The 13,962-nt window shown below is 40.4% G+C and overlaps 1 protein-coding gene across 15 annotated transcripts in view; it reads left to right on the top strand.

Moving 5' to 3' along the window:
- Positions 1 to 13,962, top strand: part of Syp (Syncrip) — a 212,600-nt gene that overhangs the window by 97,352 nt on the left and 101,286 nt on the right. For all 15 annotated transcript variants that reach the window (XR_010858626.2, XR_010858627.2, XR_010858628.2 and 12 more), the window contains exons 8-9: positions 2,713 to 2,862; positions 2,941 to 3,211. Coding sequence is in view for 11 of the 15 variants with exons in the window: in XM_067137730.2 (XP_066993831.1) it covers positions 2,713 to 2,862; positions 2,941 to 3,211 (421 nt within the window). In the remaining 4 variants the exon portion in view is untranslated. The remainder of the gene's footprint in view (positions 1 to 2,712; positions 2,863 to 2,940; positions 3,212 to 13,962) is intronic.

The raw sequence follows: 13,962 nt of genomic DNA on the forward strand, positions 1-13,962 counted from the left end.
TTCCTCTCAAAATAAAAATAACCACCACAACGATATAGATGCAGAAGTAGACAACTTTAACTCTTGTAAACTCTAAAAATGAATGAAAACCTACAATTAGTTTCCCAGTCAACGAACGGGTCAGGGATGGGATGAATGAAGCCCCCAACTTGCAGCGAGGATAGGAATTGTGCTGGCTGCCGAGGTCTTTCTTACTCTTCTGGGGCAAGGTTTAACCCTTTCGTGACTAAATTATTTCTGTCAATATTTTTAGCAAAATTTGCCACTAAACATCAGTAAATGGAACCGTACATTCGAGCAGGACGTTGTCTATATATTTTCCAAGAGTCATTTCTGGAAGAAAAAATTAGTGGGACGTATACGTCCCAGTGGTCTCCTCCGTGCTATAATGCTGTGATTTCATTAGCCTTTCAAATTGATAATTATGGTATGGAGATGCTCAGAAAAAAAACAATAACAACACAGTAATATATGTACATTTATTCTCAAATATAAAACCACTACATTTGCAAAAAAAGAGCAACAACTTGACACACAGGTTGTAATCAATTTTCAACCACCACTGTAATGTTTATAGTGCTGCATACTGATAGTCTGAATGCTTTGGTTTAGTAGGTAGTTTACTACTCATGAAATTGAGCAAAAAAAAAAAAAAAGGGACCACACAAAGTGGAACTCGACAAGCCAAACAGATAAGCTTGAGCGTTTCTCCTCATTTTTTGTACTACATTGCCTACATCTAAACCAGTATTTGCCCTGTGCTGGAATATGAATACCTACTTGTGACAGACTAATGTCATCAGGTACTCCAATAACACCTCACTTTGGTACCTAGAATGCCACAATACCTCTCCGCTTTCTTGAATATAGCCGTCAATTAGCTTTAGAGCCAATCCTTTCCTAAATGTCAGCTGATCAGTGACTCCAAGTTTGTTGAGTCTCCCCTCCATAATCGGCTGTGGACTCATCAATAGATTCCTCAAGTATCATCAAGTTGAATTCAAACAGATTAGCCATCTTTGACACTGCACCTTCGTGTTCCTCCTCAGCATCGTCGCCACCATCAGGAAGAGAATACAAAGTCTCCATTAATAGTAGATCCGACAACCCTTTTCGAGCCATCTGAAAATATTTCACATTTGTTATACAAAGGTTATGGATAAATGAAAATATATTGGGATAATAAAAAATGATCCACATAGTTTGATACTTAAGGTGACTAAGTATATATGCTTTAGAGATAAATATATGATCTTTTATAAAATTAAAACGTATATATATGCTTGTAATAACAATTGGGTAACACGTGCTCATGGCATATGACCAAACTAATGGTAATATATTTCCCACGAACTAAATGGGCTATAATTCTATAGATATTCATTATTTATGAACTAATATGATGGTAGCACATTTAAAGATCAACTAACAATACATAAAAATTGAATAAAACATACATCTACACGGATTTCAGAAGTAAGGATGAAAAATCTTCAATTTCGTGCTCTTTCAGCTCTGATTACATCAGTTCACAGCCTTCTTGGTCAGATATCCATAAAAACCTGTCCTGCCTGTGCTTTATGCAGCACAAATCTCACATGGAGTGGCCGGGACTTGAATCACAGTATCCTGCGGTGAGAGGCTGGCGCGCTGCCACCTGAGCCACAGAGGCTTCTCTTGTAAACTGTGTACGATAAACACATCGTCAGCCATATAGCTTAGCTTTGAAGTTTGTTGGAAGTTGTATACCTGATCAGCATTTTCAATTTTATTGCTTGCCTAGAGGCACTGGCTTCGATCATGGTTTACAGACTTGTATGAATTCTTGAAACTTATGTACTGTAGGTTTCCATTTTGTTTTAAAACGAAATGTCATTGCCAGTCCGGTTCCATTTTGAACCCAGACAATCTTACTGCTCTACAAATATAGTTTTGACTTCTTCTTACGAGAGATTTCATATCAAGCCTATGCTTAATATAAAGGACTCTTACCGCTGGGTTCCGTGGTTCAAATCCCGGTCATTCCATGTGAGATTTGTGCTCCACAAAGCGGAGGTGGGACAGATTTTTCTCCGGGCACCCGGGTTTTCCCTGTCATCTTTCATTCCAGCAACACTCACATATTTCATTTCATCTTATCATTCATTAATCATTGCCCCTGTCGAGAGTGACCGGCTTTGGCAGCCGGCACTATTCCTATCCTCGCTGCTAGATGGGGCATTCATTCCATTCCACACCCAGTCAGATGACTGGAAACAGGCTGAGGATTTTCATTTCACATGATACTCGCAGTTGGTGTAACAGAAAGAATCTGTTCCTCCACCCCAGTCTGAACTGTGACTGATGGGGTGAGTTGGCTGTGTGGTTAGGGGCACAGCTGTGAACTTGCATCCGTTAAGTGGCGTGTTCGAACCCCACTGTTGGCAGCCCTGAAGGTGGTTTTCAGGGTTTTCCCATTTTCACACCAGGCAAATACTGAGGCTGTACATTAATCAAGGCCACGGCTAATTCTTTCCCACTCCTAGCCCTTTCATGTCCTACTGTCTCCATAAGACCCATCTGTGTTGGTGTGGCATAAAGCAAATTGTTAAAAGAAAAATAAACTGTGGCTGTATTTATCATAGTGGTACGTTGAGTTTGGTAATGGCTGGAATGATCCATATTTTAAAGTATGGTATTTGTAGATAATGCAGTCTTGGTTGTTTGTTGTAGGTGAAAGTTTTGTACGTCCGGAACTTAACACAAGACTGCTCAGAGGAGAAACTAAAAGAAGCTTTTGAAGCATATGGAAAAGTTGAGAGAGTGAAAAAGATAAAGGATTATGCTTTCATTCACTTTGAAGATAGAGATAATGCAATGAAGGTATGTTTTAGTTTGTTAGAAATATTATGTTTGTGTTATTTTGTAATAAGATTTGTAATGATTTTTTATAAATTTTAGGCCATGACTGAGCTAAATGGAAAGGAAATGGGTGGCTCTGCAATTGAAGTTTCATTAGCTAAACCTCCATCGGACAAAAAAAAGAAGGAAGAGATTTTGAGGGCGAGGGAAAGAAGGATGATGCAAATGATGCAGGTGCGAGGCGGTTGTTCACCATCCCACCCCAGTATGATGCCCGGTGCTATGCCCCTACGAGGTCCTGCTGGGCCAGGTCCACGGGGGTCGAGTGGGGCAGGCAACATGAGGGGAGCGATGGGACGAGGAGATTATGGTAGGTGGAGGTATCTTTACAGAGCCAGTTTACTAGGCTGTTACTGCTATCTTTAACTGAAATTTGTTCCTTTGTTCAGAATTGAAGCTTGTGTTTGTTACAATAATTATACTAAAATTGAATGGATTTTATTTTACTTTCACCTTGTTTGCTTTAACCTATTGACGTTAAACTGCATGATATCATCCTGTGTTTATGATAGGATTAAATACCATTGCCGTATTTTGCAGAATTATTTTCTAAATATCTTATAGTATATTTTCTGTATTAGAGGTATTTCATGGTGCTTTGTTATTAATGGATACAGGTTTGAAACAAGTCCAGTGCTTCCTTTTGTAATAGGAGGAGGTTTTGAATGGTTCCAGTGCTGTGTGCATTGTTAAATATGTGCATTTTCTGGTAGATATTTTAGCAACAACACTGATTTGCAAAAATTTAAAATTGCGCACCATAGCGAAGGAACTGGTGTTCGACCTCCATAGCATGAAGACTGGTGATATCATCGAACATGGAGGCAGACGGACATTAGGCATTGTACTGAAAAAGATCCTGCTGTTAATCCTCAAAATTTTAGCTTAATTGCCTGTGGATAGGTGGTGCTGTTCGATCTGGTCCCAAATGTTTTTGATTGGCAGGATGTCAAGGAAGCATGTTGACATTTCAAAGGCAGTCCATATGGCTGTGCTGTATGGTGCCAAGCATTATTCTGGTGGAAGTTCGGATTGTTGTTGTCATCTACGATTGGAACAACAAATGTTGCAGAATTCCCTGGATGTATTGCTATGCTGTCAGGTTTCCTTCAATCACCACTAGTGAGGAGCGGCAATCACGTGTCTGCTGCTACCCGTTGTGGGTTGGAGCGGTATAATAATATGCACGCTATCCCCTGTCTGCTGTAAGGGACCACTAAGAGAGTACCCAAGGGCTCTTAACTTGGGAGCGTAGTTTGGTGATCACAGAGCCATTAGCTTATTCCTGGCATTGCTGTCATGTATTTGTGCCAGACTACTTAATCACTATCATCCATCCTTACTGACCTTGCTTAGTCAACTCTTGTTCTTTTCCACTCCGAGGGTATTAGCACTAAGGAGTCGTTCAGTTTCATGCCCTTTAGGGATCTTGTCTTTTTTTTGGTGATACCTTCATTTTTTGTACTGTTAAAAGCCTTAGAAGATTATTTTTGCCACTCTGATTAGTGTTAATAGAGATCGGTTGCCCAGTTGTACTTACTCTTAATACAATAATCACCACCACTAAATTAAGTGTGGTTTGTTGCACTAACCTTGATGTCTCCATATTGAAATTTGGTGATTGTCTCTGACCAAACAGAACATTGATTTGTTGCTGGACATCAGTCACCAGTCCAGAAATTGTAGTGCTTCCCTTTGTGACAGAAGTTCAATCGTGCTTGGTGGTGATCAGATCATAATGGTGAAAGTCATTAGGGATGCCATGATAGCATGCTAGCTGCGTGGATACGATACTTGTGCACACGGGTGTATTACCAACTGTCACGGCTTGTTCCGTACGGTACACAGCAACACCTGGGGAGTGTACTTGTAGTCTGTCGTATCGTGGTTAGACAAACCTTCCTGCTGGGGGTCTGCTGGACTTGACGTCATCCTTTTCAGTGCATTTTTATACTGTCAGTTCCCACGTCCAACCCTGGCACACAGTGTGTGGAAGTGGTTCAACTGGCAAGAGGTGCTCTGAAACGACCAAGCTGCCCCTCTCAAACTCGTTTTACTTTTTCAGGGTTGTCCGATATGCCACTGGGGCATACTGAGGGGTCATTTAAATTTAGCTTTGTGGCTCACACTGCTACCAAGGCTTTATTGGAAAATTGCATCTATGAATGAGACACACATACAGTACAGACCTTGGTGGCACTTCTGCACAAGCAATTGGTATTTACCTGTGATGATACAGTGTGGCACCTTATTGTAGTTGTGAGATTGGTTCATGGTTGGTTGAGGGTAATTGCAGCTGAGTGTATTTCATTTAGAGTTAGGGATCGTATTTAGGTGTAGTTGGTAGTGAAAGTTAAAATGATGAGAGGAGTAGCCTACTTTGATTTTATATGTTCAAAACTCTCACATATTTAGGTCCAGTCCCGTATTTTATGCAATACCACTGTCAACGAGAAAACCAATCATGCTGTAAACATGAGCGCGTGTTCATGTTAACGTTTATTAGTTGATGCTACCGCGGAAGGCCTGCAGGGGGACGCCAAACAGTTCTTCAGCCAGATCATAGCATAATGCGATCCTACGTGCACGATGTCCAAAATATACATACATTATCTATATCGATTGTTATGCCTTTCAGCGTTCAGTCTATATAGTTTTACTAAACGTTGCCACAATCCTCGATTAGCAACTAGTGTTGTGGCCTCATTTAGTTCTATACCCCTTATCTTTAAATCGTTAGAAACCGGGTCTAACCATCGTCGTGTTGGTCCACCTCTACTTCTCTTACCCTCCTTAACAGAGTCCATTATACTCCTAGGTAATCTATCCTCCTCCATTCGCCTCACTTGACCCCACCACCGAAGCCGTTTTATGCGTACAGCTTCATCCATAGAGTTCATTCCTAAATTAGCCTCTATCTCCTCATTCCAAGCACCCTCCTGCCATTGTTCCCACCTGTTTGTACCAGCAATCATTCTCGCTACTTTCATGTCTGTTACTTCTAACTTATGAATAAGATATCCTGAGTCCACCTAGCTTTCGCTCCCAAAAAGCAAAGTTGGTCAGAATACTGTTGATCACAACTGCGAGCTCACTGCATTAGCTTTACGATACCTTGATTCAATCTCACTTAATATGTTACCATCCTAGGACAACACACAACCTAAATACTTGAAATTATCGACCTGTTCTAGCTTTGTATCACCAATGTGACATACAGTTCTATTGAATTTCTTACCTACTGATATCAATTTCATCCTCGAGAGGTTAATTTTCATACCATACTCATTGCACATATTTTCAAGTTCCAAGATATTAGACTGCAGGCTTTCGGCACAATCTGCCATTAAATCCAAGTCGTCAGCATAGGCCAGACTGCTTACTACATTTCCACCTAGCTGAATCCCTCCCTGCCATTTTATACCTTTCAGCAGATGATCCATGTAAACTACGAACAGCAAAAGTGAAACATTACAGCCTTCTGTAACACTTGTAAGTACCCTGAACCAAGAAATAATTCTACCATCAATTCTCACTGAAGCCCAATTGTCAACTAAAATGCCTTTGACTGATTTTAATAATTGCCTTTAATTCCATAGTCCCCCAGTATGCCGAACATCTTTTCCCTTAGTACCCTGTCATATGCTTTCTCTAGATCTACGAAACATAAACACAACTGCCTGTTCCTCTCGTAGCATATTTCAGTTACCTAACGTATACTGAATCTGATACTGACAGCGTCTCTGTGGTCTGAAACCTCACTGGTTTTCATCCAACTTCCTCTCAACGACTGAGCGCACCGACCCTTCCAAGATGCCAGTGAATACTTTAACTGAGAACCTCGATAGTTGTTGCAATCCTTCCTGTTTCCTTGCTAATAGATAGGTGCAGTTACTGCTTTTGTCCAATTTGAAGGTACCTTACCAACACTCCATGCTAATTTTACTACTCTATGAAGCCATTTCATCCCTGCCTTCCCACTATACTTCACCATTTCAGGTCTAATTTCATCTTTTCCTCCTTTATGTCGATGGGGCTTATTTGCCGTCCTTTCCACTTCCTCGAGCGTAATTTCATCATGATATTCCTGCTCCCAATGAGCTAGGCTGTTCTCAACACAACCACGAACATATCCTTTTACGTTGAGATGATGATCAAAATATTCCCTCCACCTCTCCGATGATTCCCTGGGATCTATTATGAGTTCACCTGAATTACTCTAAACACTGTTCATTTTCTTTTTCCCTCCCTTCCTAAGATTCTTTATTACTGTCCAGAAAGGTTTCCCTGCTGCTTGACCTAGCCTTTCCAGGTTATTACCAAAATCTTCCCATGACTTCTTTTTTGAGTCAACAACTATTTGTTTCGCTCTGTTTCTTTCATCTACGTACAAATCCCTGTCTGCCTCGGCCCTTGTTTGGAGCCATTTCTGATAAGCCTTTTTTTTAAACGTTTACAAGCCGCTCTCACTTTGTCATTCCACCAAGATGTTTGCCTTTTCCCATCTTTACACACAGTTGTTCCTAGGTATTCCATTGCTGTTTCTACTACAGCATCCCTGTATGCCACCCATTCACTTTCTATATCCTGAACCTGCTTACTGTCTACCGTTCGAAACTGCTCACTAATCATATCCATGTACTTCTAGTTTCCTTGTCCTGGAGATTTGCTACCCTTATTCGTTTGCAGACAGATTTCACTTTCTCTACTTTAGGCCTAGAGATACTTAGTTCACTACAAATTGGATAGTGGTCTGTATCATCGAAAAATCCCCGGAAAACTCGTTTATTCCTAAGAGATTTCCTGAGTTCGAAGTCTGTTATGGATCTGGTACCCTTAGCCTCCCATGTGTAGCAGTGAATAGCCTTATGCTTGAAGAATGTATTCGTAACAGCTAAACCCATACTAGCACAGAAGTCCAGCAAATGCTTCCCATTCCTATTAGCTTCCATATCTTCCCCACATTTACCAATCGCCCTTTCGTATCGTTCAGTTCTATTCCCAACTCTTTCATTAAAATCTCTCGACCCTGACCACGATGTCACTCAGTGCCTCATAAAACTTCTCAACTTCATCCTCATTTGCATCCTGACATGGTGAGTACACGGAGACAATTCTAGTCCTAATTCCTCGCAACTGCCAAATCTACCCACATCATTCACTGATTTACGTTCCTAACAGGAACTGTGTTGCGTGCAATGGTATTCCTGATAAAGAGCCTTACCCCAGACTGCCCTTCCCTTTCTAACACCCATAAAGTCCACTTTATAATCTATCTCTTCCTCGCTATCTCCCCTTACCCGAATATAATTTACTCCTAGCACATCCAGATGTATCCTCTTTACTGACTCAGCCAGTTCTACTTTCTTCCATAAGCCCCATTAATATTGATAGCTCCCCATTGAATTCCATTTCGTTTGCAGGTTGTTTCCAAGGAGTTCTTCGCCTGTCAAAAGGGAGTAGGACTCTGTTACTCCCATAGGTCCGAGGCTTGCTTAAAATGTTCTGAGCTCGGTAAATTCATGAAGCAGGATGTGCTACCCTACTTACACATAGTCCAAGTAAGGATCTCTCCTCTAACGGGTTATGGACCACCGGTGAATTGTATATTCCTAGCCGCCTGAGCAATAGGAGGGCCATGACTCAGAATATGTCCAAGATACCCACTCCTATTCCATAGCAACTGGTATCCCGACTCTCAGGACCACTTACTAGACCACTCAGCCATTGCCCATGGTTCAGGAACTAGGACATGACTACAGTAACCCACACCATGAATCATAATTTCTCAAATAATTTCAATCACAATAATATGCAAGAACCACTTCATTGTCATTAATAGAAGCAAGTAATTCAATTTCAATAATGCCAGGTGCCCATGCCCTTGTTTGACCTGTCTGGTTGAAACTCTAGCCCCAATGACATCTTCCGTTCACACCGTATTCCGTCTTTAATCACGGCATAGTCTGTTAACGAAGGCTCAATGGAAAGTTCACCTCCGTGATTTGGTGTGGAGTGTTGTAAAAGGATATGTTGCATGTAATAATAAAACTTGCGGAAGTCAGAATATTAACAATGCTGGTGAATGTAGCAGCTGTAATGTGGTGTACCTTTTACCACGTGGTGACGGTGATTCTTGGGATCGGACGGTTTGTGCTATATGACTTTCGTTCAATTTGTTATTAATCTGAATGATGGGAGCAACAGCGAGAAAGAGACGAGAGAGGAATCCAACTTAGTAGAATTTGTCCGTAACCAGATTCTAATTAGGTAAAGTGCTTTTTTAAAAATTGCCTTTTGAAAACAGTTTCCCTTCTAGAATTTAATTTAATTGAAATATTTCAAAAGTATTAATTTTTCCATGTATATGTTGCTGTGAGCAACATGTTCTGAGCTCGGTAAATTCATGAAGCAGGATGCTACCCTACGTACACATAGTCCAAGTAAGGACATAACCTCAAATCCATCAACCCTAATTTATTTCCTTTCTGAGGTGTTAAATATCCAGATGTGATGCATTCGCTTACAGTTCATTCCTCACGGACAGTGAATATATTTTGCTTTGTAACTGTAATATCACCATTGCATTTCATTTACATGTTGACATCAGTGGCATCCAGCAAGAGTCTGATGTAATCGCGGCAATCAGGCAAGGTATTGAATGGCAGTTCCTAGACAACCCTACGTGGCACTTGCCATGTGCTTGGAAGTAGCCCTGTCACTCTCCTCCAGTCAATGTGCAGACCGCCGCGGATGGATACGTGAGGCAATCCCAAATTCTACGATTGCTTTATGTATGTAAGGTGCAACATCTGTTCTGGTCTGGATTACAATAATTTCATACACCAATATTAAAATACTAGATTTGTGTTAAGGAGTAGTTTCGATTCTTGCCTGAAAGCCCCAGAGACTTCAGTGCCCTGAGGGAAGTGCCGAAAACTTGCTTCGCGATACAATGGAAAACGGTTTTAAAAAGTATACATCTAAGCCTGGACATAATGTATTCATTTACAAGAAACTAGTTCCGTCTTCGAGTAGAGCTGTCGAAATGCAGTGCTCCTTCCAATTGTTGTAGCCACTCGAACATTGCCACATGAGTGTGATGCATAAGAGGGTGCCTTATGCAATTTCACTGCCGATCGCTTTTCCAGTACATTATTTGCTCTAATTATCGCAATGATAGGACATTAACGAAAGATCCGTCTGCATGCCGTTGCAGTCCTTTCGTGAGATATAGTTTCTTGATCATAGCGTTCCAAGGACTTAAATTTGTGGACAGGTGATCCAGGAAATCGTTTCTTCAGGGAACGGATAATGCATAATTTTTACAGCGTGGTTTACTTAGGATGCTCGCTGGTCCACTTTAAATGAATAATCCAGGAAAAATTTGTTTCCGGGAACGGATAATCGAGGTTCCACTGTAATAGGATAAACGTTCGACAGAATGTCTGCCGAAGAGTGTAATTACACTGGCTCCAAGACCCATGACATGTTGCTTGAGATTCACCTTGATATACCATTTTTACTAGCATGTTAGACCCCTCTTTTCCCCACTTTTGTAGCCGAAGAAAGTAAAAGGGGGGGGTCCAATAGGCGTTAACCTCTAATTTTGTGCAGTGAACACGACTTCTAGCCTATAATTGTACGTGTAAACACTCTACTGTGTTTTTAAACAAACCTATGAATGTATTGAGTTATACTAGCTATTTTCGTTGGAAGACAGTATTTCTAAATATAAAAAGTCAATAAATGGTGAACACTACTTTTAAGCCTACATGTAAAGTAAATATAATCCGTTTTAGTTACTCATGTCATTCGTTTCATCTCATTAATTCCTCTGATGATGCCGACGTCGTAAAAACTGTTCTGTCAAAATTTCTTCTAAATTTCTTTCTACTCTTCCTATCATCCTCCTTTCTATATTCTCTGCAATATTTTGGCTCTGCATGAGAACCTTGTAATTCCAAGATAAATGTCGCACATCCCTGTCACCTTTGCTAAATACGGGTATTATTAGACTTTTACACCAATCACCAGGTACTTGCTTTTTCCTCCATTTACACCCTAATGGCCTATTTAACCAATGCAGATCAGTAGGTCCTGCTGCCTTTATCATTTCCACACAAATTTCATTCATCCCTGCTGCTTTTTCTGTGTTCACTTGTTAAAGAGCCATTTGCACTTCTTTTATTGCAACACTCCATTTCTGGATCATCCTCATTTACCACTTCATTCTCTTCTGCATCATTCGTCACGGTTGAGGCGCTGGCCTTCTGACCCGAACATGGCAGGTTCTATCCTGGCTTAGTCCGGTGGTATTTGGAGGTGCTCAAATAAGACAGCCTCATGTCTGTAGATTTACGGGCACGTAAAAGAACCTGTGTGGGACTAAATTCCGGCACTTCGAAGTGTCCAAAAGGCATAAAAGTAGTTAGTGGGATGTGAAGCAAATATTATTATTTAAGTACTCTCATGCCTCTATTGAGTGACTTGTCCACAATGTTGTCCACAGAGGCTGGGCAGTCAACTTAAATTCCTGTGGTCTTGTACACCATTTGTTTACCGTCTGATACTTGCCGATATCAGGTTCAAATTACCGTATGTACGCAAATAATCCTAGCGTAATTTTTTTTCAAAATTTGGCGGCAGATATTTGGGATGTGGATATTATTTGCTTCAAGGTCAGTGCAGTACTCCTGACTTACAGAAATCCAGAAGTTCATATTTTTCGGTCCATACAATTTGCGGCGTAGAGGCGAGGCTATAATCAGGTGGACGCAGGCGGCAGTAGGGGTAATATGTAAGCGTGTATGTAAACCTTGGCTAAGCAATGAATTTCTGAACTTTTGATAGGAAATAGATAGGGATAGACTATTACCGGACAGGAGTCTCCATAGAAGAAACCAGGGACAGAGGGGTCATGAAATGCTATTGGAATCAGATGGTTCTCATCAGGAAAGATTCGCATCGACTTGAAGCCATGCGAGTCCTGCACCCATAGCCAAAATTACAGAAACTACAATCACCATAACTTTGACTTGGGAAATGTTGCATTGTGAAAAACAAAATGCAGGTGAATCATATTCCATTTTTTGGTGAAGGAGAAGCGACTAGCTTCCTTAGTTATCAGTATACTTACAGAAGCTGCTAAGAAAGAAAAAGAAGGAAAAACATACCGTTCTGGAGACCTTCAGGTAATGAATCAGGAAGAAAATCTCACTTGAACTTTTCTCTCATTTTCCTGCCAATTGTAATTTTACATTTAAATCCCATTTTTTCCTCTCATAATATTCTGACAAATGTAACAAAATTTGTGTTATATATGTATCACAGCTATATTAGGAAACCTGTGCATGGAATTTTTGATAGCAGAATTTTTTTCAACCAGTAGGGCTTTTTAAGTCCAAAACTTTAGTACAGTATATCTCCTTATTTAATTATGTACTAAAAAGTTGATACGTAGTGCTTTTTAAAGAAGTATCATCTACCTAATTCCAATTAAATTTCATCAAAAATGGGGGACTATGGAATTAAAGGTAGATTATTAAAATCAATCAAAGGCATTTATGTTGACAATTGGGCTTCAGTGAGAGTTGATGGTAGAATGAGTTCTTGGTTCAGGGTACTTACAGGAGTTAGACAAGGCTGTAATCTTTCACCTTTGCTGTTTGTAGTTTACATGGATCATATGCTGAAAGGTATAAAATGGCAGGGAGGGATTCAGTTAGGTGGAAATGTAGTAAGCAGCCTGGCCTATGCTGACGACTTGGTCTTAATGGCAGACTGTGCCGAAAGCCTGCAGTCTAACATCTTGGAACTTGAAAATATGTGCAATGAGTATGGTATGAAAATTAGCCTCTCGAAGACTAAATTGATGTCAGTAGGTAAGAAATCCAACAGAATTGAATGTCAGATTGGTGATACAAAGCTAGAACAGGTCGATAATTTCAAGTATTTAGGTTGTGTGTTTTCCCAGGATGGTAATATAGTAAGTGAGATTGAATCAAGGTGTAGTAAAGCTAATGCAGTGAGCTCGCAGTTGCGATCAGCAGTATTCTGTAAGAAGGAAGTCAGCTCCCAGACGAAACTATCTTTACATCGGTCTGTTTTCAGACCAACTTTGCTTTATGGGAGCGAAAGCTGGGTGGACTCAGGATATCTTATTCATAAGTTAGAAGTAACAGACATGAAAGTAGCAAGAATGATTGCTGGTACAAACAGGTGGGAACAATGGCAGGAGGGAACTCGGAATGAGGAGATAAAGGCTAATTTAGGAATGAACTCGATGGATGAAGCTGTACGCATAAACCGGCTTCGGTGGTGGGGTCATGTGAGGCGAATGGAGGAGGATAGGTTACCTAGGAGAATAATGGACTCTGTTATGGAGGGTAAGAGAAGTAGAGGGAGACCAAGACGACGATGGTTAGACTCTGTTTCTAACGATTTAAAGATAAGAGGTATAGAACTAAATGAGGCCACAACACTAGTTGCAAATCGAGGATTGTGGCGACGTTTAGTAAATTCTCAGAGGCTTGCAGACTGAATGCTGAAAGGCATAACAGTCTATAATGATAATGTATGTATGTATGTATGTATGTAAAAATGGAATTAAAAATGTTTTTAAAAAAATTTGGAAAAACTACTAATTGTATATGAAGGAAATCGTGATATCTCTACTTTTATGTAGCATCAAAATTGCACTTTCATCACATCATTATGAGTCAGTTGGATGCACCATCAAATTCACAATTGCTGTCGTCAGAAGCACAGCGCAATTGATTTATCATAACTCTCCTGATGGCACTGCGAAATTTTGTTCCATCTGGGGTTACATTATTACCCCCTCTTGCTCTGATGATGCAGTCCTATGTGAGCCTCCTTGTTAGCAAATAAGTGAAACCCTGATCACTATGTAATTCGGACCACAATAGTTTGAGTGTAGAAATATTGTCTATTCAAACCTGAGAGGATTGCCTTTGCAGTTATTCTAAACTTTGAGTTGTTTTAGACAATCACAAATTTCATCCAGCGTTTTCATATGCTTTGAGTCATCGCTTAAGT

This window comes from Anabrus simplex, chromosome 1 (assembly GCF_040414725.1).
Source record: "Anabrus simplex isolate iqAnaSimp1 chromosome 1, ASM4041472v1, whole genome shotgun sequence".
NCBI classification, from domain to species: Eukaryota; Metazoa; Arthropoda; class Insecta; order Orthoptera; family Tettigoniidae; genus Anabrus; species Anabrus simplex.